Source organism: Salminus brasiliensis, chromosome 1, assembly GCF_030463535.1.
Source record: "Salminus brasiliensis chromosome 1, fSalBra1.hap2, whole genome shotgun sequence".
NCBI classification, from domain to species: domain Eukaryota; kingdom Metazoa; phylum Chordata; class Actinopteri; order Characiformes; family Bryconidae; genus Salminus; species Salminus brasiliensis.
In genome coordinates, this window is record NC_132878.1 from 4,358,110 (window position 1) to 4,382,672 (window position 24,563).

General features: G+C 43.7%; 1 protein-coding gene across 2 annotated transcripts in view; it reads left to right on the forward strand.

The window, feature by feature from the left end:
* brinp1 (bone morphogenetic protein/retinoic acid inducible neural-specific 1) overlaps window positions 1-24,563 on the forward strand; it is a 186,328-nt gene that overhangs the window by 152,141 nt on the left and 9,624 nt on the right. The window contains exons 6-7 of one of the 2 annotated variants that reach the window (XM_072692747.1): window positions 5,093-5,329; window positions 14,716-14,950. In XM_072692747.1, coding sequence (XP_072548848.1) covers window positions 5,093-5,329; window positions 14,716-14,950 — 472 coding nt within the window. The remainder of the gene's footprint in view (window positions 1-5,092; window positions 5,330-14,715; window positions 14,951-24,563) is intronic. The other variant, XM_072692753.1, reaches the window with a different exon arrangement.

Consider the following 24,563-nt stretch of genomic DNA (forward strand, 5'->3'; position numbering starts at 1 on the left):
TATATTTATATTGCTATCATAACACAGCAGCTGCCCTTTACACCTCAGGATGAATGGACCAATAGAAATGCTCCAAAATGAGCTGGAGTACAATCTACATTTATCTTCCATTACAGCTTCAGATAGTTTCATCATCTTCCTGAAAATGTTGATATTAGATGATATTAGACTGTATTAGTAATATCAGACTATCATAGTTCTATTAGACTAATGTACTGATGATATTAGACTAAATTAAATGATTTCTCAATGATATTAGTGATGATACACTATATTAGAGATGATATTAGAAGATATTGTTGTTTTTTTATTAATAAAGACAACATTAGATAATGATATTAAACATTATTAGTAAATATATTTGATAATTATGGACTATTAGACTATATTACATTATACCAGTGAGGGCATTAGCCTATATTCAGATATTATATAATAGTTTTATTATATATTTAATGTGACATTTTAATTTACATTTTAAAATAATATAATAGTTTCATTTCCTTAGAGCTTTGTGACATCATTAGACAATATTATATTAATTAGACGATATTAGACAATGTTTCCATATTTTAGTACTAATAGATGTTATTAGTGATATTAGACAATATTATTAATAGTGCAGGATGATATTAGTAATGATATTAGACTAATTAAGATTATTTCTAGATGATATTAGAGGTGATAGACTATATTAGGGATGATATTAGAAGATATATTTAATATTTTATTAATAAAGACAACATTAGATAATGATATTAAACATTATTAGTAAATATATTTGATAATTATGAACTATTAGACTATAATAGATTATATCAGTGAGGACATTAGACTATATTAGTGATGCTATTATATAATATTCACCTCAAACCGTCACTTATTCAGATATCTAGTATTTTTAATATATATTTGATTTGACATTTTTATATATATTTTAATAATAATATAATAGTTTCATTTCCTTAGAGCCTTGTGACATCATCAGGTTGTAAAAAGTGCTATATTACTGATGATATTAAACAATGTTTCCATATTTTAGTACTAATAGATGATATTAGTGATAATAGTCAGTATTATTAATAGTGCATGATGATATTAGTGATGATATTAGACTAAATTAGATTATTTCTAGATGATATTAGAGGTGATAGACTATATTAGGGATGATATTAGAAGATATATTTAATATTTTATTAATAAAGACAACATTAGATAATGATATTAAACATTATTAGTAAATATATTTGATAATTATGGACTATTAGACTATATTACATTATATCAGTGAGGGCATTAGCCTGTATTCAGATATTATATAATATTTTTATTATATTTAATTTAATGTGACATTTTAATTTACATTTTAAAATAATATAATAGTTTCATTTCCTTAGAGCTTTGTGACATCATTAGACAATATTATATTAATTAGACGATATTAGACAATGTTTCCATATTTTAGTACTAATAGATTATATTAGTGATAATAGTCGATATTATTAATAGTGCAGGATAATATTAGTGATAGTCTAATATCATAAGTAATATAGTCTAATATCACTAATATAGTCTAATATCATCAGTAATATAGTCTAATATTATCAGTAATATAGTCTAATATCATCAGTAATATCATCCTACACTATTAATAACATAATCTATCATCATTAATATTATTATTAATAAATAATATAAGACAGTGTTAGTTAAAATAGACTATATTGATGGCAATATTAGACGTCATTAATGACAATTTTAGATGATATTAGTGTTGATATTAGACATCATTATCTGAATTATCGTTTAAAAAGCAGTCCCAGCTGAAACACTGCTTATAGCTTCAGCCTGAGTGGGCGGGGCTAAACACACTCCCTGTGACACTGCAAGACACTCCCTCTCTATCTCTCTCTCACCCGCTCTGTCACTCCCTCTCTCACAGAAACAAATATTTACTCCTTTTACTCTCACTCACTCTCTCCCCCACATCCCTGGCTCATACACACACACTCACACTCTCACACACACACACACTCTGTCACATGCGCGAGGATATTACGTCTGCCCTGGTAAATAAGCCGAAACAGATCAGGACAGAATACATCAATCATGGCTGCGTTTTATCCCATTATGTAAAGCCCTCCCACTCGTGGGGGACAGTTCAAAGTCAAATGGACCTGGGGCAGAACTTCTAATATGAGCTTTGTGCTCTCCCACAGCCTGACGGCTGGACGGCAACACACAGCGAACATCACACAGCATTCTGACCTCATTTACGGCAGCTCAGAGCTGCTCCATTCCCTTCCCTTCCCGAGCTGTGTGTTTAGCCGTAGTGGCTGGGGGGTATTAGGGCTCTGTTCTCTGCTGAATGAAGCCTGAATTACACTTTTTTCTAAATGATATATTCACTGTGCATTTAGCTGTCATTAATAAAAAAAAGTATTTGGACACCTGCGCAGCCGTTGCTTCTTCTGAAATCAAGGGTGTTAAAAAAGAGCTTATCCTGCTCTCTACTGTCCAGGGAAGAAGGGAGGAGGGCTTTCTACTAGATTCTGGAGGATTCTACATTGCTGTGAGGATTTGATGATTGCATTCGGCAACAAGAGCGTTAGTGAGGTCAGGATGTTAGATAGATGATCACCACCCATCATACCCAGCTCCCCAACTCCCCAGCGCCAACCATCATCATACTCGGCAGCTCAATGCTTTATACCCCTCTCTCTAGCCCACGCCTGGCGTTAGTCAGCATGGTGCCGATAGGTTCATGTTGACCTGCTCCATCGAGTCCAATTCTATTGGCTGTACGTCTCTACAGGCACTAGGCAAGCTGTAGAGGTTGTGAAGGGTGTGTCCGCAAACTTTTGGACACATTGTGCAGAGTATGCGTATGCTGTACATGCGCAGTGTGAACAGAGGCCCAGTGGCTTTACTAATTAGCTAATGTGTTCGGGTTGGCCGACTGTTCATCAGCTACTGTATTGGGAGTGTATTATCTGCGTTGTGAAAGTAAAAGGCTGGCAGACTTCTCAGGCACCTACAGTCTACCGAGGGCCTTCTCCGCACAGCCGAGGGGGGTTATATGTAGAGAATTGAAAAGGGAAATAAAAAAAAATAAAGAAATAAAAGAAGATGAATTGGCACGGTAAACAGTCCAGCATTCAACACAGCATTTGTGCAAGAAGCGTTTTAGATACAGTAGCCGAGTGCAGCAGTAAACTGGGGCACTTTCACAGCCACGCGCCTTCAAACAGAAAATATAATGTACAGTCGACGGTAATGGACACCGAGATATGGTGCAATGTAGTGTAAGAGAAAGCAAGTGCTATATTTGATACGGAGGCACATAAACTAGAAGGAGAAGCATAAAGTGAACGTGAGCCACTAAAGAGTAACACCCCCCGCCCTTCAATTTTCCACCGAAACAGCTCTGACCAGTTGAGGCACGGGCCTCTGAAGGCCTCCCGGGGCATCTGGACACCTTCAGACCTGTGAGTTATGAGGTGGGGCCTAGTCGCCTGTTCGCTGGTTGTCCGTCCTTTAGAGCACTTTTGGTAGATAGACAAGACCTGCCTGATGTTTTGGAGATGCTCTGACCATCCAGTCATCTAGCCATCACCTTCCTCCAAGGCATCTAGTATTATCTTCTCACTGGCCACTTTATTAGAAACACCTACCTTGTGCTTCTGCTCACTGGCCGCTTTATTAGAAACACCTACCTTGTGCTTCCACTCCCTGGCCACTTTATTAGAAACACCTTCCTTGTGCTTCCACTCCCTGGCCACTTTATTAGAAACACCTACCTTATGCTTCCACTCACTGGCCACTTTATTAGAAACACTGACATTGTGCTTCCACTCACTGGCCACTTTATTAGAAACACCTCCCTTGTGCCACCACTTACTGGCCACTTTATTAGAAACACTGACATTGTGCTTCCACACTGGCCACTTTATTAGAAACACCTATCTTGTGCTTTCCCTCGCTAGACACTTTATTAGAAACACTTACCTTGTGCTTCCGCTCACTGGCCACTTTATTAGAAACACTTACCTTGTGCTTCCACTCCCTGGCCACTTTATTAGAAACACTTACTTTGTGCTTCCGCTCACTGGCCACTTTATTAGAAACACCATCACCTTCCTCCGATGCAACACCTTCAAGTACTGACTGTTTACTTGCTGCCTAATATGTAGATCCCACCCCCTGAGAGATGCCTCTGAAACCAGATCATCAATGTCACTCATTCCACCTGATACTAATGTTATGGACAATCGGTGCAGAAGTTGTAGGCCCCTAAACCCATTATTCTAACCCTTGTCCCACAGCAGTGAGAGAGTTTCTACTGTAGAAGCTCCAGATCTGATCAGATCTGATAAAGCAGGTGAACATGAATCCAGTAAAAAGGAGAAACAAGAGCTTCTCATTCTGAAGAAAGAAAGTAGTGAGATCTTGTCGGTGAGCTAGTCTGAAGAACAGAGCTCGGTTCCTCCAGGGTTCTCCTGGACGCCACCCAGTCCAGCCAGCACAGCGTGGAGGATGTGTTCACCTCCATCAGCAGCAGCAGCAGCAGCAGCAGCAGCTCACCTGATTTACCATCATTAAGCCCTGATTTACCACCAAACCAGGTGTTGATCTGAGGAGAACTCTAAATAATACTAGACTCCATGAGGAGAACTTTGAGAGGAGATGTTCTAATGATGAACACAGTGATGGAGAACCACCACCACCACTTTCTGTAGGAGTGTTATTATTAGTGTTTATTCTAATATCTGTGATTTACTGAGGAGATAAACTCTTACTGACCAGATCGGCAGCGTTTGCATTCTAATGTTCTTTTACTGTATATGTGAAGACAGCAAGTGCATTAAATGGTGCGCAGTGTAAGTAACACTGCGTGTTCTCCTGTGTAGCTTCAGCTTTTCTCACATGCTGAGTGCACTTAAACTGGCATTGTCTATTCTCTCCAACACTTTCCACAGGGCACCCCGTGATGGGAAGTCGATAATTCCCTCCTTTCTCTTTAATGGCTTTAGTGGATTGATTCTGGGTGTTTGTGTGTGTGTGTGTGTGTGTGTGTGTGTGTTTTCGGCAGGTCTTCAGGTGATTTTCCCCGAGTACCTGCAGGAGAAGTTCGTGCAGTCCGCTCTGAGCTACATCATGTGTAACGGCGAGGGTGAATACGTCTGCCGCAACAACCAGTGCATCTGCCGCTGCTCTGAGGACTTCCCACAATGCAACTGTCCAACTACTGACCTGCAGATCATGGAGAACACACTCCGAGGCATGGCGGAGTCGTGGGCAGCTTCGTACAAGGACTTTGAGAACTCAGGTAAGCTCAAAATTGGGGATTTCCACTTTATTAGAAACACCTACCTTGTGCTTTCACTCACTGGCCACTTTATTAGAAACACCTACCTTATGCTTCCACTCACTGGCCACTTTATTAGAAACACCTCCCTTGTGCCACCACTTACTGGCCACTTTATTAGAAACACTGACATTGTGCTTCCACACTGGCCACTTTATTAGAAACATTGACATTGTGCTGCCTGTGACTGGCCACTTTATTAGAAACACCTCACTTGTGCCACCACTTCCTGGCCACTTTATTAGAAACACCTACCTTGTGCTTCCACTCACTGGCGACTTTACAAGAAACACCTCCCTTGTCCTTCCGGTGACTGGCCACTTTATTAGAAACACCTTCCTTGTGTGTCCACTCACTGGCCACTTTTTTAGAAACACCTCCCTTGTGCTTTCACACTGGCCACTTTATTAGAAACACCTCCCTTGTGTTTCCACACTGGTCACTTTATTAGAAACACCAGCCTTGTGCTTTCACTCACTGGCCACTTTATTAGAAACACCAACCTTGTGATTCCACACTGGCCACTTTATTAGAAACACCTACCTTGTGCTTCTACTAACTGGCCACTTTATTAGAAACACCAACCTTGTGATTCCACTCACTGGCCACTTTATCAGAAACACCTACCTTGTGATTCCACTCACTGGCCACTTTATCAGAAACACCTACTTTGTGCTTCCACTCACTGGCCACTTTATTAGAAACACCTTCCTTGGGACTGAGCTGAAACTGTAAACAGACCAGGCTGAAAATGACGTCCATTACTCGTATCGACCAAATTCCCCGAGCTTACGTAATCATCATCATCAGGCCAGGCGTCATTTGTGGACGTCTTGCTGAATCGTTCAGACCTCCCTTAAAAATGTACTTTTTCAGCAGTCTAACGCCTTTCTTTCAGCTTGTTTGCGTTCTTCCTGAGAGGTTCGGCACAAGTGCTAAATTGGTGGCGCTTTCAGGTGTTCGGCAGCAGATCGTTACTTTCAGGCGTCGTCGTTTTCTCTCATTTTTTTTTTTTGTGAGTGAAGCTCTGATATTTAGCTGTGAAAGCTCATAACACACTGCCCACAGCAGCTGAATGGGTACATAAGGTCAGGCTCACGGTACTGAAGTCTTATATGACTGCCTAATATAATAAATAAACAAAGATAATGATTATAATTATTATTGGTAGTAGTAGTAGTATTGCTACTATATATATATATATGTATATATATATATATATATATATATATACACTACTACTACTACCAGTAATAGTAGTGGATGATCTCAGTGATTTTCAGCCCAACCGTGTGGTCAGATGCTCAGAATGGTGGAATATAGACAACACACCCAGTGAATTGGGGTACATATCTCCCCCCCAATACAAAAATATGCAAATTATATTGTATTATATTACAGCTCTGAAAAAATTAGAAAAATAGTTTTCTTAAATCTGCATCTCAAACTAAGCTGAGTTTAAGCTGAATCTGCAGACTATGACCGGCATAGAGTCCCAACAGCAGTGTGAAAGACTAGTGGAGACCCGGCCCGAGACATGAGAGCTGTGATTGGTCAGTCGAGGTTATTATTTCACCATAGTGATTCTGAATGCTCTCAGAGTTCAGATATTAGTACTGTGATTAAATCTGAATAATAACTTCTTTACATTATAATTATTATAATCATTTATTTGCAGTATTTGAGCATCTGTTTTTGAGCAGTTAAATAAATAAATAGATAAATAAATAAATGCTCTAAATAGCAAATATTTTTATTTAGAATTTAGGGCAAATGTCGTCCATGGTTTATGAAATACCATGCAAATATTAATTGCCTATAACTAGTAAAACCAGAGAGACTGGTCATGTAGGGTGGTCTCTTAATTTTGTCCCGAGCTGTATATTATATTATATATATATATATATATATATTGGTGTCGATTGAAGAAATGTCCTAATCAACGCAGAAGCCCTTAAAAGCACCTCTGTACGCAGCAGGCAGTGTTACCCGATCTTCCCTCTAACTGTTTACACCAGCAGCCCTGTCCACTAATTGGACACAGCGATGTTTGAAGTCATCTGCATCGATTGATTGTGAATGAAAGAGCGGACCTGCGTTCGTGCCTTCAATACCGCGGCCGGTGATGAAGACAGATCAGCTCTTGCGGTCTCTCTTGGCAGGGCTGAGTCGCGCTCCCTGTTTTCTTCACTAAAGTAAGAGGAAGGAGGAAAGAGCAAAGAGGATGATGCCAGCAGGCTTTTTTTCTTCTGTGTTACACTTCTGCTGATCTTTTCTTAAATGCACAACCCTCCCCCCCAAAACCCCCCACCACCACCCAAACCCACCCCACACACACAACCTCCCAAAGAAGTTTTGCAGACTATTTATGTGTGGCACAATGATGGAGGAGTGCGCTCTTTAAAAAATAGAGGAGTCCTAAATTTAATTAATCAGCTGCTTTTACGCTGAGCCTCTTGTCATTTTACGCGAGTCACCTTCGGTGGGGAGCGGCGCTGCAGAGAGAGCTTGCATGTTAACTTCTTTCAGCCAATCTGCAATAAAGCGGCCATGAATTATTCACAGGCCGCGGCGCCTTCTGTCAGAGGAGAGAGGCTCCTCGCCGTTAATCGCAACAGTCAATTTTAGCCCTCCGCTTGCATCCACAAAAGCCCGGAACGATCAAAAAGCTCACGGAGGGCGAAAAGAAATCTACACCCTCGCTTCATGTCTGGCCTGTGGACTGACTGCAGACCTGGGCTTGATCCAACTCTGCTGTGTGGAAACAGCCTCTAAACAGCAACCCTTAGACAGCCTATGGGCCGCGGGTCTATTACTAAAGAATAGCCCCAGCAGTTTGTACAGAGGTCCTGTACTGTAGTTGCTGCTGTGTAATACACCTCGATGCGTGATAAGCCTTGCTGCGCTAAGGGGATGCATTCTAAAAGATCTGATGGCTTTTATTGATGCACAAAACATAAACAAGAAATGTCCAGAGTCCATTTTTGAAACTATCTAACAGCACCCAGCATTTTAGAGAGTGTTCTAACAGGATTTGTTGACATTTGCAGCGATATAAAGAGCTCATGCTTTTTTTTATTGAGTTTGATGTACACTCTAAGCAGAAAAGGTTCTATATAGTGCTTAAAAAGGGCTTATCTACTCCGAACGATAGTGGAACACTAAATGAAGCCGTGTGTTATGACCTCAAATGGTTTTAAAAACAAACCGTACATCAAATTAAACCAGCCCATCCGCCAGACCAAATCACAGAGACGGCGCCACGATGGAAATCACGAAATATGATTTAATGGCATTAATTGACGCACTCAAGGTAAACAAAAAGGGTCAGCAGTCTTCCATCAAACTGAAAAAGCCATTTAACTCTTTGAACCTCTTAATGCTGAAAGGCTTATCGCACACCAAGGTGTATTACTCAGGAACCATGGGGACATCTGTACAAACTGGTGGGGCCGTTATTCTTGGGTAATAGGCGTCTGTAGTAGTGCTCTCGGCCCGCCGGCGGGGCTGTTTAAGGGGTTAAGCATCAAAAAGGTTCTTAAACATGTCATGTTTAATTGACAGTTTGCAATGATGTAAAGATCAAAATCATATCATAGAAAATCTGCATTTATTTGATAGATTAGTTTGGAAACCCTTGAAACCCTTTATGGTGCTAAATAAAACCCCTTTAACCAGGTATCTAAAGTTGCTTGTTTTTGTGAAGAACATTCAAGGTTCTTTAGACCCATGCTTCTTCTACAAAAATGGTTCCTTATGGCACCAAAAGTGGTCCCATTAGTCTCATGAAGTGAATATACGAGACTAAACGTAACTCGGTCATGCAGATTTCTCCTGTACAACATCCAGAGAATTCCTCTCTAGAGAGTCGGCCAGGTGCTCGTTCAGTCTCTCGTCACTTCCAGACTTGACTACTGCAACTCTCTTCTGGCTGGTCTCCCTCTGCGCACCATCAGACCCCTGCAACTCATCCAGAATGCAGCGGCACGGGTTGTCTTCAACGTTCCTAAATTCAGCCATGTCTCTCCACTGCTGCGTTCTCTCCACTGGCTTCCTGTAGCTGCTGCCCGCATCAGATTCAGACCCTGACTCTGGCCTACAAAGCCAAGACTGGACCAGCCAGCCCCTCCGTACTTGATGGCGATGGTCAAAAGCCGATCTGCACCAAGAGCCCTTCCAGCTTCAAGTACGGCTCGGCTCGACCCGCCATCCTTTAAGATCCACGGAAGACGAGCGTCCAGACTTTTTACTGTCCTGCACCGAAGTGGTGGAACGAACTTCCCCTGGGTGTCCGAACAGCAGAGTCCAACACTCACTGTCTTCAAACGCAAACTGAAGACCCTCCTCTTCTGAGAGTACTCAGGCGAAGAGAAGAGTATTATGGTCTCCTGATTGACTTTTTGTGTTTAGTAGAGTCTAAACTTTGAATTTTTAGTCTATTTAAACTAGCTGAGGTTTTTCTTGAGTAAACAGTGAAGCACTTTTGTAAGTCGCTCTGGAGAAGAGCGTCTGCTAAATGCCTTAAATGCTAATTAAGCAGAATAGCTGGTAATCTGGCAGGACTGACCTTAATGGCTCAAACAAACGCAGAACTTGTCCGTGTCCACAGACAGGGACGCAAACAGGGAAAGCCTTTTTTGTCAATGCTGTGGGAAAAAAAGAATCTACCAAAATAGGTTCCTCCCTGAGGTGATTGCTCAATATCCTCCTGACGGCCCTCCAAGCTTATGTATTATTAACAAGTAATAAAGGTCCAAATAAAACCACACTCTCCGATATAGTTATATTGAATAGAGGACACTCAAATTGAGTTTGAAGGCCTCAAGGTCACGGCAATATTTCTGGAGACGGGCTTGGCAATAAATGAACCGGTCCGGGGTGTGTGATAAACACTGGACTGCTGGGAACGGACGGGGGAGGAAAAATATAAACCGGGAAAAAATCAGCGAGAGGAGCCAACTGGCCCTCTGAGACTCGTTATTACTCCATTCGGGACACGGTAATTGTTTGAAACTGATGACTGACGGCTGATTAGCTGGAAGTGCGCACTTAAAACGTCTCTTCTTACGGGAAACAAATAGATGACCATAAGCGTTTTCGGGGAAAAAAAGTGGGGTGTTTATGGGTAGTATCAAATCCTAGAGGTGTGCAGTTACCAGTTATTGGTGGATCAGTGCAATACACTCTCTGAGGGCGCTTTCACTCCTGAAAGTCTGGCCCGAGGTCTGAACTAATAGGTTGCGTATTCCTATACCTCCCACTGATTGGTTTGTAGAGGGGGGCGTGCATCTGCCTCATCTCAGTCCATGACTAGTTTCAGTTCTCCAGATGAATGAGCTCATCCTGTAACAGTTATATCATCACCAACATAGACAAAAGTATTGGGACACCTGCACATTACAGCTTACAGCTTTTATGCCGTCCCATTCTAAACCCACAGGCATTAATATGGAGCTCTAACAGCAGCAGGTCTGGAGCTCTGCAGTTATTGGAGACTTTTCTACACTACGGCTCTGAGCTCAGCACCAGGCCCTGACCCCACTCTGTAACTTTACGTGGTCTTGCTGAGCTGCTCTCTGTGAGCTGTTCCTCCTAAACTCTTCCACTGTTCAGTAATAATAACACCACTCACAGCTGATGGAGGAAGATCTAGGAGGGAAGGTCTAAATTTCACCAGCTGACTTGTTGTTGTTGGTGCAGCGGTGTCTCCTATTACATACAGAATCACTCTGGAGTTCAGTGAGCTTCTTAGAACCTCCCGTTCTTTCACTGATGTCTGGAAGAAAGGCAGACTGCAGGACTAGAGGCTCGATTTTACACACCTGTGGTAATGAGACTGAATGAAACACCGGAATTCAGTGATTGAGAGGTGTCCCAATACTTTTGTCAAATAGACTGTATAATCACGCCCTCATTCTCCCACCACTCATTTTGACTACATTTACTTCCATAAAGATCCACAGTTGTAATAGAGATGTTTGAACGAGTGTGAAGAACCTTTTAAAGGTCTAAAGAACCTTAAGAAAATAACAGTGGTTCTTCTGTTTGGCTTCTCACTTATTGGAAAGTGCAGATTCAGGTCTTTCAATCCGGACCACATTAATGTCTGTCAGGAAAGAGGAGATATTTTATTATGGTTTGAATTTAATGCCTTGTTTTGCTGAAGAAAAAAAAACCCATACTTGCATTTACATTTATGGCATTTAGCAGAAGCTCTTATCCAGAGTGACTTATAGAAGTGCTTAGCTGTCCTCTCAGAAACTACCCCCACTCTGGAAAAAATGTACAGTCAGAAAGTTCTCCGAACTCACATTCACTTCTGCATCTCAGTTTGATCAAAAAATGCTGAGTTGAGCTTAAAAATCATCAGTAAATGAGCTGCAGCTGAAACTAATCAAACACTGTGTAAGAGATGTTGAGTCTGTGGCTCCGCCCCCTCAACCTGTTCACTGTTTATTCCCATCTGCAGGTTAGAGCTCCCACTATCACATGGAGGAGGCCTTCCTATTCTCAGACTCCTGACTATAAAGGGCTGTGCTGTTGATTGTGGGATTTGAACTTATGACCTCCTGAGTCTCTTGGCAAGCAGGCAGTTAGACAGTCGCTCCGCTCTCTGTAAGCTCTGTGAAGCCGTGTACATTTCTGTATCTGAGAAAGAAGGGAAGGTAAATTGACTCAGAACTGTGTTTGTATGTAGAGTCATTTCACAGCTCTAGACCGGCCCTACGGTCTAACTGCTGCTCATCGTCAAGTGTGAGGAGGTCTTCAGTTCAAATCCCAGCCAGAGCTCAGCACACCATTGTGAACAGCTGTCGTCTGGGGGACGTCATGTACATGTAAGGTTTAGACATTAGAGGTTTACACTATAGAAACTGCCTGGGATATCATATTAACTGCCTAGCAACCACCTGACAAGCACTGCTTAACAACCACCTCAAACACCATAGCAAACCAAGCACTGCCATGGTATCCATGCAGCAACAACTTAGTAAAACCATAGCAACCATCTAACAACACCCCAGCCATCACTTAGCAACTCCATAGCAACAACCTAGGATATCATGTCAACTGCCTAGCAAACCACCTAGCGACACCCTAGCAAGCACTAAATATAGTGCACCCAAGCAACCACCTGTGATACCATAGCAACCACTTAGCAACACCATAGCAACAACCTAGGATATCATATCAACTGCCTAGCAAACCACCTAGCGACACCCTAGCAAGCACTAAATATAGTACACCCTAGCAACCACCTGTGATACCATAGCAACCACTTAGCAACACCATAGCAACCACTTAGCAACACCATAGCAACAACCTGGGATATCATATCAACTGCCTCGCAACCACCTAGCATCACCCCAAAAATCACAACATATGGTACACCCTAGCAACCACCCTAGTGGTGCGTAAAAACAGCCTAGCAACTGCCTGTAAGCTTCAATAAAATAGAAGCTGTGCAACCATTTCAAGAAAATCGCTCTCCAATTTTTGAAATTTTCATTTTAATGATCTGGGATTATGTCAGGGACAGCTGACATAGACGTCTAGACGTCTGAGAGGTAAATTCTTCATCAGATTTTATGTCCTTAAAAAATAAGAAGGTAAACAACGATAGTGAAGCTCATTCCACGAGGCAGGGTGTCCACAAAAAGGCCCAAACTCCAGCACCAGATATGCCTGTTTATTACACCAGTTACTGCCACAGTGCACACGGCCACAATCTGCTCCGCATATCAAGTCACATGTCAAGTCCTATAATCTATTAGCCCGCGTAATGTCGTGTCACTTCCCGTGGCACATGAAGCACAGTTAAAGTAGTGCGCCTGTGCATTAGCCCATCTGTCTGAGCCCATGCTGACACCATTATAACAGCGCTGTCAATAAAGAGCAGACTGCAAAATATTTATGAAGCAGAGAAAGCTCCGTCCGGCCTCAGTCAGGCTGCTGCACCGTGCCGCAGGCTAGCTGCCAGAGATAAGGCCGGAGTGGGAGTGTGTTTGTCTGCCTGTTCCTCGCCGCTGTCGGCTCCTGCTTCTGCTCTCGCTGTGCTCGCTGCTGTGCCTCGTCGCCTTCGAGAAGAAACATGACGCCAAACATGGATCTGGATCCGGACTGTAATGTACAATTCCAGGCGGTGACGAAGTCGAGGCCACCGCCGGCTTCATTTATATTTATGACGCAGGCTGCTTTCTTACAGCACTCTTAATGCTCTTATTCAGAGTGACTTACATTATCTGGACAGAAGTATTTGGACACCTGTTCGTTCATTGCTTCTTTTGAAATCAAGGGTATTAAAAAAAGAGCTGATCCTGCTTCTGTTGGAGTAACTGTCTCTGCTGTCCAGAGGACTTTCTGAGTTAGGATTAGGTTTTAGACTTTAGAGGGTAAGGGTAGGATTAGGGCCAGGATGATAGCTAGGTTTATATGTTTTGGGATGAGGTTTAGGCTAGGATTAGGGTTTAGATTGAGGGTAAGGTTAGGATTAGGGTCAGGGTGAAAATTAGGATTAGGTTTTGTCTTAAGGTTGAGGTTAGGATTAGGGTTTGGATTGAGGTTAAGGCTAGGATTAGGGCCATGATAATAGATAGGTTTAGGTTTTGGGTTGGGGTGAGGTTAGGATTAGGGCCAGGATGAGGGTTAGGATTAGGTTTTGGGCTGAGGTTAAGGTTAAGATTAGGGCCAGGGTGAGGGTTAGGATTAGGTTTTGGGCTGAGGTTAAGGTTAAGATTAGGGCCAGGGTGAGGGTTAGGATTAGGTTTTGGGCTGAGGTTAAGGTTAAGATTAGGGTCAGGGTGAGGGTTAGGATTAGGTTTTAGAGCCAGGATGAGGGTTAGGAAGAGGTTTTGGGTTGAAGATAAGGTTAGGATTAGGGCCAAGATGAGGGTTAGGGTTAGGTGTTAGACTGAGGTTAAGGTTAGGATTAGGGCCAGGATGAGGGTTAGGATTAGGTTTTGGATTGGGGTAAATTTTAAGATTAGGGCCAGGATGAGGGTTAGGATTAGGTTTTGGATTGGGATTAAGGTTAGGAACAGGGCCAAAATGAGGGTTAGGATTAGGGTTTAGATTGAGGTTAAAGTTAGGATCAGGGCCAGGATGAGGTTTAGGGTTAGGTTTTAAGCTGAGGTTAAGGTTAGGATTTGGGCCAGGTTGATGGTTAACATTAAGTGTTGGACTGATGTTAAGGTTAAGATTAGTTTTAGGATTAGGTTTTGGGTTGGAAAGCCAGAAAGAAGTAACCGGTTTCTTTTCTTTTCCTTTTTTTCTTTCCCTCCCCCAACCCCTCCATCTCCGTTCCACCTCACCCACTCCCTCTACCGCATCCTTTCCTCCACCTTCCTCAGATGAGTTTAAGTCGTTCCTGAAGCGGCTGCCCTCCACACACTTCCTGCCCGTGAGCAGTGTTCACCTGCTGTGGGGCAGCGACTGGGACCTGCAGGCTCGCTATCGGCTCCTCCAGAGCTCGCTGGAGGTCCAGCGGCTGAAGATCCAGCGCACAGCCCGAAAGCTCTTCAGCCTCAGCGTCCGCTGCCACCACAACCCCAACCATCAGATGCCTAGAGAGAGGTGGGTCTCAATGTACGGAAAATGCTCTTCATTTTTATACTTTCCTTTTTTGACCTAGATTGAGGGCGAGGGTGATGTGAAGTAAAGCAGTAGATCAAGACTAGAGTAAATGGATTTTAGCCATTTCTACTGTCCTAGAGGAGGTGACCATACAATCAATTTTGGCACATTTGTCCCATCTAGGCCCCATAACAGTTATATTGGCATTTAGCTGACACTCTTATCCAGAGTGACTTCAAGTCAAGTGGGTTTTATTGTCATTTCAACTACATACAGAGTACACAGTGAAACGAAACAACGTTCCTCCAGGACCATGGTGCAACATAGATACAGTGCATACAGAACACAAGTACAACACAATACAAGTGCAGACAGACAACACAACACAGTACAGAGAGAGAGTGTGCATGTAACAGAAAAGACATCAGTTCAGAAGTTGAGTTGAGTTAAGAAGTCTGATGGCTTGAGGGAAGAAGCTGTTGCAGAGTCTGGTCGTGTTGGACCGGATGCTGCGGTACCTTCTTCCTGATGGCAGGAGGGAGAACAGTCTGTGTGAAGGGTGGGTGGAGTCATCCACAATGCTGGTTGCTTTGCGGATGCAGCGGGCAGTGTAAATGTCCATGACGGAGGGGAGGGAGACTCAGAATGCGTTGGAACTTGGTGCTCTTAACGATCTCCACAGAGGAGCCATTGATGTTGAGTGGACTTACAAGGTTACTCGTATTTACAGAGGTGGGCCAGTATAGTGTTAGGAGTCTTGCTCAAGGACTTTGGTGTCACCCAGACCAGGAATCGAACCCCAGTCCCCCATGTCAGGCAGTGGTGTTATCTGTCGTGCCACACCAACCACAACCATAAGCAGTGTACAATCTAGATGGGACCCATCACTGACCTTGGTGGACATCTATATTCGGGGCCAACATGGAACCCAGTGGCAAAAGTTTCATGTTCCACTCTTGCGCTACCCATACAGGCCTCTATTGTTGCTACTTCGGGCTTGTAACTTTGGGGAAGTGGACAGGACAGCGCTCACAAAAACTTAATACATAATTTTGCACGTATTACTCTACCGCACTTCAGTGCTAGTTCTTTCTCAGAGATCAGACATCACAGCAGCACCTTAGCTCACCTTTTACAGTCATGTAACCCCCACTGTTGTAAACTGAGCAGCAACACTGTCATAATTCTGACCCGATGGGCAGGGGTAGGGCCTTACTTCCTGGCTTGAAAACCCTGCCACGGAGCTGCAGGACGCTAAACTGAACTGATGTTCCATTAATGAGAGCGGTCGACTGTAAATCCATCCCGCTCGCAGTGACACTGACAGGTCTACTGAGCAAAAAGAGTGACTTCCAATATCCAGGATATTGAACATAATTAGCGCCATCATCAGGAAGCCGCTATCAATATGCACAAAATCCCGCCAGTTGCTGTAGAGGTGGGATATCTGAGAGATGCATGTGTAGAGCATGTCCTTTAGAAGTAGCTCAAAGTGTGATGTACTACTTTCTGACTGTAGGGGGAGCCCAAGAGCAAGAAATATCAATTCTTGCATAATGCTGCTTTAAGTGTTTTAGATCATCCAATTAATTTTAATATCAGATAAAGGCAACATGTGTAGACACACATACACACCTGACAATTGGGGTCAATTTCACTAGCCACTAGCAGTCACTAGGTTAGAAGGTCTCAAAAAGCTGCACAGATGCCATGCCCCAAGAAGTTCAATGCTACAGCTCTGGGACTTCAGGGAACCACAGTAAAAGCCACTAATCCACAAATGGACAAAGCTTGGAACAGCGCTGAGCCTTCCTGGGAGGTGGCCGGCTGGCCCACCAAAATATAAATTCCTCCATTCAATCAGGTATGTCCAAACTTTGGACTGGTACTGTATTTCTGGGCAGGACTGCTGGCAGTTGCAGATGTTTAGCTAGACCAAGAGCCAACCCACCAAATATTACGGTGTTTACAGTCTGGCTATCATGGCGGCTAATGCTGTGGGCCTGGGGACTCCATAACACTCAACTTACAGAGGATATAGCTTTAACACATATGATGAATGGGCTAAAAATGACATTCCTGAGATGCTCCATAACACTTTCCTCATCACAGCCACTTTTGAAAGCAGCCGGCGCTGTAAACCGCCTTGGGTGTTCCACTTTAACATCTAATGAAGGCGCCGTATTAACATAGAAAAGGTTATGTTTGCAGTAGGGGGTAAGAACACTGCTGATGGGCTTTATGGCCATCGTCAATGGAAGATATTTAAGGAGAAAGTGCTCCTTTAGAGACGTGTCTATGCTATAAGCCATAAACCATACTGAATTATGGCTTTAGCCGTAATTTCAGTACACATTACCCAGCGCTAGCTCAGGTTTAATAAAGCTAAGATGCTATTCCTGCAGGAGGCTAAGATAACGAGACAATTTCACCTCGATTAACACGCCCTAACCTTTGTCATGTTAAGGTAAAAAAGCACCTGTAATGCGGTCAATAATTCATATATGTCCAAATGTAGCAATGCTGAGGTACACCCATTGACAACAGTATCTAGCTAGAGGCCTATGAAGCCTCCCAGCATTGGGCTTCTGAAGCAATGGGGCTGCATGCTCTGGAGTGATGGAGCTCTGGTCGATCCTGTGGGGATGAGTTGGAGTGCTAGAACTGATCATCTAATATCAGTACCTCACTTCACTCCATCTGTGAGGATAAATGCAATCAGATCCTCTCAGCAGTGTTCTGACATCTGGTGTGAAACCTTCTCAGAAGAGTAGAGTCACAGCAGTAAGAGGGCTTGCAGAGTCCATGTTAATGCTCTCGATTTCAGAAGAAACGCTGGAGGAGAAGGTGTCCAAGGTCTTTTGGACATGTGGGTTCCTTTCCTGGACAGGGATTAAGCACAGTGATGGATTCCACAGCATTTTGAATGGGGATTTTTCATTGAAATAAAATTAGGTTTATGACTAGGCGTAATCCCAGTCTGGGAAACCGGCCCATGGTGTATTTGGTATTTCTGATTATTAGGTATATATATAGTAGATATATAGTGGATATATATATCCTACTGGGACACCAAAGCAGCCCAGCACCCACAATACCTTACCTCTGAATTAAGATTTGTAAGGGTTTTTACACTGTATATTATAATATATGGACAAAAGTATTGGGACACCTGCTCATTCATTGATTCTTCCGATATCAAGGATATTTGCATTAGCATTTATGGCATTTAGCTGACACTCTTATCCAGAGTGACTTACAAGGTTACTCATATTACAGAGGAGGGTCAGTGTAGTGTTAGGAGTCTTGCCCAAGGACTCTTATTGGTGTAGCGCAGCACAGTCACCCAGTCTGGGAATCAAACCCCAGTCTCCCACATGGTGTAATAGCTCACTGGCAGGTAGTGGTGTTATCTGCTGCGCCACACCACGCTACACCAAAGCATCCAAGGAAGAAGAAATTCTACTAGATTTTGCAGCATGGGGCGCTGCTGTATAGATTTGATTGCATTCAGCAACAAGAGCGCTAGTGAGGTCAGGATGTTGGATGATCATCATCCCACCCCACCTCGCCATCTCCAACTCCCCAACTCATCCCAAAGGTATTGGATGGAGCACCGTCCATCATTCCACTGCTCCACAGCTCAATGCTGGGGTACGCTACACCCCCGCTAGCCCCAGAGAGTCCTATTCTGTTCTACTGGCAGTACTTCTCTACTGGGACTAGATAAGCTGCATGTGTGTATATTTGTGTGTATAACTTGAAGTAGCTTAGAAGGGGTGTCCACAGACTTTTGGACGTGTAGTGTATAGACTTTGTGTCTGTATAGACACGGTGCATCCCTATTTTACAGTCAACCCGCAATCCATTCCAGACTAAGAGACTGTAGTGTAGTAGACTTGGAAACTTCAGCTGTGTTGGATGAGGTGGTGGTGGGGTGGTGGCGTATGGAGGTTGACTGGCTTTTTTGCAGATAAGACTTAGCGAACCTTAATCTAAGACACAGCAAACGTGTCTTTCTCCGTTATGTGTCGGCACGCTTGACAACCAGATCAGAGGGGAACACGAATTTTTCTCCGAAAATAAATAAAATTCAAAGAAAAAAAAAAAGGGAACATATCGCTGAGCCACAACAGAGAGCATCAAGTGCAGGAACCGCTAGTCGCGTGAAAGGTTCGTAAGCGGCTCGAAAAATAGCCCGAATGCACATGACGAAAAGAGCAAGCAAATAAATAAATAAATAAACAAACCGCTTGTTTATTGTGGATGAAGGCGAGAACGTCAGCTGTCTCTAATGTGGAAGTAGCACACCCACGCCTCAACGGTGGCTTTGACAAGGTTTGTGCTGAAGCGTTATCAAAGCCAAGCAGAGCATAGTCAGGATTCTGTGGGGCACACATCAAGGACGTTTGATGGCGATGGGTGGAGGGGGGTGGATGCGAGAGAGGGAAGGAGGAGAGTGAGAATGAGGGGGGGGGGGGAGAAGAAGAGATGAACTCAGGGGTGCCAGGGGTGTAAGAAGGAATGGCGCGATGTGGTGCTCTAATGCCAGGTAAACACAGGCCTTCGCCGCTGTGCTAGCCTTATCAGCTTTGTGTAGCGCAACGGAAGAAAGGCTTGGGTGGAATTTTCTGCCCTAATTCTCCACACGCTTTGCATCAAAGTAGAATGCTGTTTGTTTTACTGAGGCTGGAGATTCTATTCCTATGTATGAGAAAGGCCTATTTTCACAGTTCAAAGTCAGAGCGGCTAGTTTTAGCGGCGAAGAACTGGAGCGCCAAATTAGCATCCAATTTGAATAAACTTGAATGCAGCCTGCAACCGGGTAATAACTCTTCCCGGTAAACAATCTCTGGAGAAGGGAGGAGAGCATGAAAGTAGCTCCCATGGTTCTGGTTGCCGTCTTGAAATAACACTCCATTTAATAGAGACCTAATAGAGACAGATTTCCTACAAACCTTTCAAAACTCATAACTGTCAGCTGCAACGATGCTGCAACTCATTAAAGACGAGAACTTTCGACGCCCAAAGTTTCCAGAGCATCTGCCTTCCTTATAGAGCACTCAAAGCTTCATTTGCGAGGACGTGTGCCCATCAAATCTCTCAAGATTGACTCCAACTGTCAGGAGGCCAATGCGCCCTCGCTGTTTTTAGAAAATTAATCTTCCACAACATTCTGTTAAATAGACGAGTGCCCATGGTAATAGGATATTTGCAACCACTCTGCTTGACTAACAGCAAGTAGAAAGACCTAAGTGAGAACTTTCCCACACTTTACGAGTTTGTCAGGGCCTTTGGAAGAGTCACGGGTCTCAAATGGAGTCTCGGGACCGTGGTGGTAACATGAACGAATCGGCAGTATTAAAAGCAATGGGGTTCAAATGCTTTCTGGAAGCCACACAGTTACCCAGACCCGGAATCGAACTCCCGCCTCCCACTGCTAGGTAGTGGCGTTATCGGTTGCATCACACCAATCACAATACTTCTTTATATGTCTGAATGTTTGTGGACACCCCTTCTGATGAATGCAATAGAATAGGACTCAGTTAAACATGAGCCTCCATTCAGAAGTTGCTGAATGCAATCAAATCCACACAGCAATGCCCCTCCAAAATCTAGTAAGAAGCGTTCCCTGTACAATAGGAAAAGCTCCTCCAACAAAAGCAGACTTTCATAACCCTTGATTTCGCAAGAAACGATGAATAAGCAGGTGTCCCAATACTTTTGTCCATGCATTTGAGGACAAATCTATCAATGGTGTGGAGAGTTTACTCTTTGTGGAGGTTCTACAAACCTCACACGAGTCGTTTAGCAACACTTCTTTCATCCACTGAAGGACTCTATATGGCAGGGGTTCTCAAATTGGTTCTAACAGTCCAGACTTTAGCTCTAGTCCAGTGTGTTGTGAGTTGGGTTGGAGAGCAAGAATCTGGACCAGTTTGGGGTCGCTGAGGACCAGTTTGAGCACCAATGCTTTCAGGTACCAGTGGTGGTTCTTCTAGAGTCTTAATCACATAAGGGTGCTGCAAAAGGGTGAAGCGGTATTGGTTTGAAGCTATTCCCCCGCCCACTGGTGCGTGGTGATGCCGTTCCAAACCTGGACACTTTGCAGGCAGCAAAACTCACTACGCTTCCCTACTGATCTGAAGATCTGACGAATCCTGCGTAGTACGAGGGTCCTGAGGGACGGCGAGTAATGAGGTAAAAAGGTCAATTTACCGATGCTGGGATATTTCCACAGAGCCAGACTGAGCAAAAAGCAATTTTCTGGGGTTCCAAGATTAGGCTTAATCCATGTCTGGGAAGCCAGCCCATAGATTTTAGAGAACCATACTGCTTCGAGTAAGGCGGTATGGCTGCACAGCAGGGGTATCAAACTCCAGTACTTCTGGGAAACAGAACCATGCAGTTCAGCGTTTCCCCTGCTCATTAAGGGCTGTTGAGCTGCTGCTAAGAGAACAACAAACCGTACACTACTGTTGCCTTCTAGGATTGGAGTTTGACACTCGTGTCCTACAGGGACGAGCTAAAGAAGTCCAAACAGCTCAGGCTGGAGCTTCAGCTTCAAGGAATTGCACCAAGTTTAAAGACGTTCTCCGATAGTCTTGTTCTTTGGGCTTTACCAGTTTACAAGTTTGCTATACTATCAGCTGCTGGAGAGTTGCTGTTGGTAATAGAGGGATGTCGTCACTAAAAAAGTCTCATTCGGGCTCTATAAGCTAAACTGAGGGACTAAACGGATGCATTCATAGCACTGTTATGAAGCCTAAGTAAAGAAGCTGTAGTTAAAAACACCATGTATGAGTTTGATGGCTTTTCTGTGCTTCACAAATCGATGTATCTATCATATTTACACCGACCAGCCATAATATTAACACCACCTGCCTAATACTGTGCCGGTCCCCTCATTGAGGCATGCTTCCCACAAGACCTCACCTTTGTACTAACATGTTTAAGAGTTTTTTGAATTTTAAAAAGTATTGGGACACCTGTTCATGCATTGTTTCTTCTAAAATCAAGGGCATTGCTGCTTCTGTTGGAGTAACCAGTCTCCACTGTCTAGTGAAGGCTTTCTACTATCCTTTGGACCATTGCTGTGAGGATTTGATTGCATTCATTTACATTTACATTTACAGCATTTAGCTGACACTCTTATCCAGGGCGACTTGGTTACTCATATTACAGAAGTAGGCCAATGCAATGTTAGGAGTCTAGCCCAAGGACTCTTATTGGTGTAGCACAGCACCCAGACTGGGAATCGAACCCTGGTCTCCAACATGGCGTAATAGTTTACTGGCAGCTAGTGGTTTTATCAGTTGATTTATCAGGCATTCAGTATCTGCCTGGACCTGAATCTCTGAATCTCTAAAAACGTTCCAGCAGTTAAAAAACACCCTGTCAAAATGAATGATGGAGCGTTTGGGGCCGGACCTGGGCTGTTAGTGACCTATGTTGAATGACATCGCTCAAAGACACTTTGCTTTTAAGCATGTTATGAGGTACTTATGTAGGCAGGCACCCTTCAAATAAAGAGGTATTATTTTCGGGGGGGGGGGGGGGGGTTGTGAGCGAGGCAGAGTATAAATGCAGGCTATGCTGAGTAACGGGCCTTTTTTTCCAATGGAGCATCATCTCGTTCACATTTTGACAATGGCAACTTACAGTAAGTGATTAAAACAACCATCACGCTTAGCATTCACTGAAGAGCCCCCCGCTCTGAATCCCTAGCAGGGCTTGCACTGTTCCCTTTTGTTTTGCTTTAGTGAATTCTGTCCTGCCTAATATATATCCAGCTCGCTCCTACACTCTTGGCTCCACAACTCCGAAAAATAAAACAAAGTTCAGGCGTAGAAGACACGACTTATTTAATTAGAGGTCTGAATGGGCCTGAAAGATACTCTAATTGCATTCCCCAGGCTTGAAATAAAAGCAAATAAGTACAGAAAAGCTGACCTAGGTGTCTGCATCCCTCCACAGAGCACTACTACACTGTGTGCTAATTGCGTTAGCGTATATATAGAAGCACTCAGCGCAGCCTACAGAGTCTGAGCTCGGAGCAGAAGTAGTTGGGCTTGCTGGGCTGTCACTCAGCCCGTCCCGGGCGGCCTGCTCTTTGGCCCGTAGGAAAAGAGGGATGGCTGCCCGTTAAGGGAGGAGTTTCTTGCTGACACTGAGCAGAAACAAGTGGCTCATTATTGGGAGCAAACTGCCCCCACGTTCCCCTCGGACTCTGGGAGCAGAGGTTACGCAACACCGCTTCGCTCTGCAGGCGGATAAAAATAAACCCTGCCTTCGGTTCGGCGGCGGCCAGTTATGAGCGAAGGATGACACTGTTCCTACGCTGACATAACTATTCCGATGACATGCTGCAACAAGGACGATAATACGAAGCAATTCGCAGCGCCAAGGCTAATTTTAGCGCTAATGCGAAAGTGTCCGACACTCAAGTGCTGAAGAGTTGGCAGTTACCTCTCAAGCAGCCCACCAGCCGGCTCCCGTCTATTTCAGTGCCTAAACTTTCCTTATCTTCTGCAGAGCTAGTCCACAAGTTTGCTCTCAAGTTCGTCCTTGTCTGCCTATGCAGACTTTTCCAGCTAGAAATGGAAAGTTGTGGACAGAGAGAAGTCCAACTCAGCAATCCCCTGGCTTTTGTTCAATTAATGCCCTTTTGCGGACCCCGCAATTTCTCCTTCCTTGAAAAAAAGGAAAAGAAAAAAAAAAAGGAATTGCGCTCAAGTCCTCCTGCCATGCTGGATTGAAACAGCTGATGCATAAAGTTTAACGTTTCAGCGCTTCAAGAAAATTTTTACTTCAGGGCAAACAGTGGAATGAGCTCCTTCTCCCCATCCACTTTCAGCGGCTCTATAGTGACAAGTCTGCATGGTTATAACCAATAGGACACTGGGCGGCGTCAGCAGAATCGGTACACAGAAATACTGTCCTGTTGGTCAGAAGTTTTCAAGGCAGAAGGCTATGCATTTCTTAAGACCCAAGAAAGTGCTGCATTCACGTTCTGCAAGTATAATGAAATGTGTCCTGGAGCAGCATTTTGCAGACCTCCGAAGTCTTGAGATAATATATATATATATTATCACCTGTTCAGCCACTCATTCCATCCTAATGTATTTATATATAAAAAAAGCACAAAGCAGCTTTACAGAGATCCTGGTTTAAAGGCCTCTTTTGAGCAAGCCGATGACGACAGCTTCGAGGACTTCCTCCGATCAAAAGGAGGAACCTTTAGAGGAACCAACACACAAGCGGGAAGCTCACAACCGGCTGTAGATTTGCTGATCAGATCTGAAATAATGAAGAAGTTCATTCAGTTGTCTGATCAATCCTGTCATGTGGCAGCGGTACAGCCCATGAAGTCATGCTGATTCGAGCTTCAGGAAGCTTCTGGTAATGTTCACGTCATGCTTCAGATCTTTGAGGCAGCCTTACTCACAACACGTAGAAATAAGGCAAAGATGTGGACCATCTGTGTGTCCACAAGTACCTGTTTGAGAACCCCTGCTCTAAAGAACCCTAAGTGTAACCAGTAACCATAACCTAGCCTAACCAAAGGCAACCCTAACTGTAACTCTAACCTAACCCTAACCCTATCCCAAACCCAACCTAACCT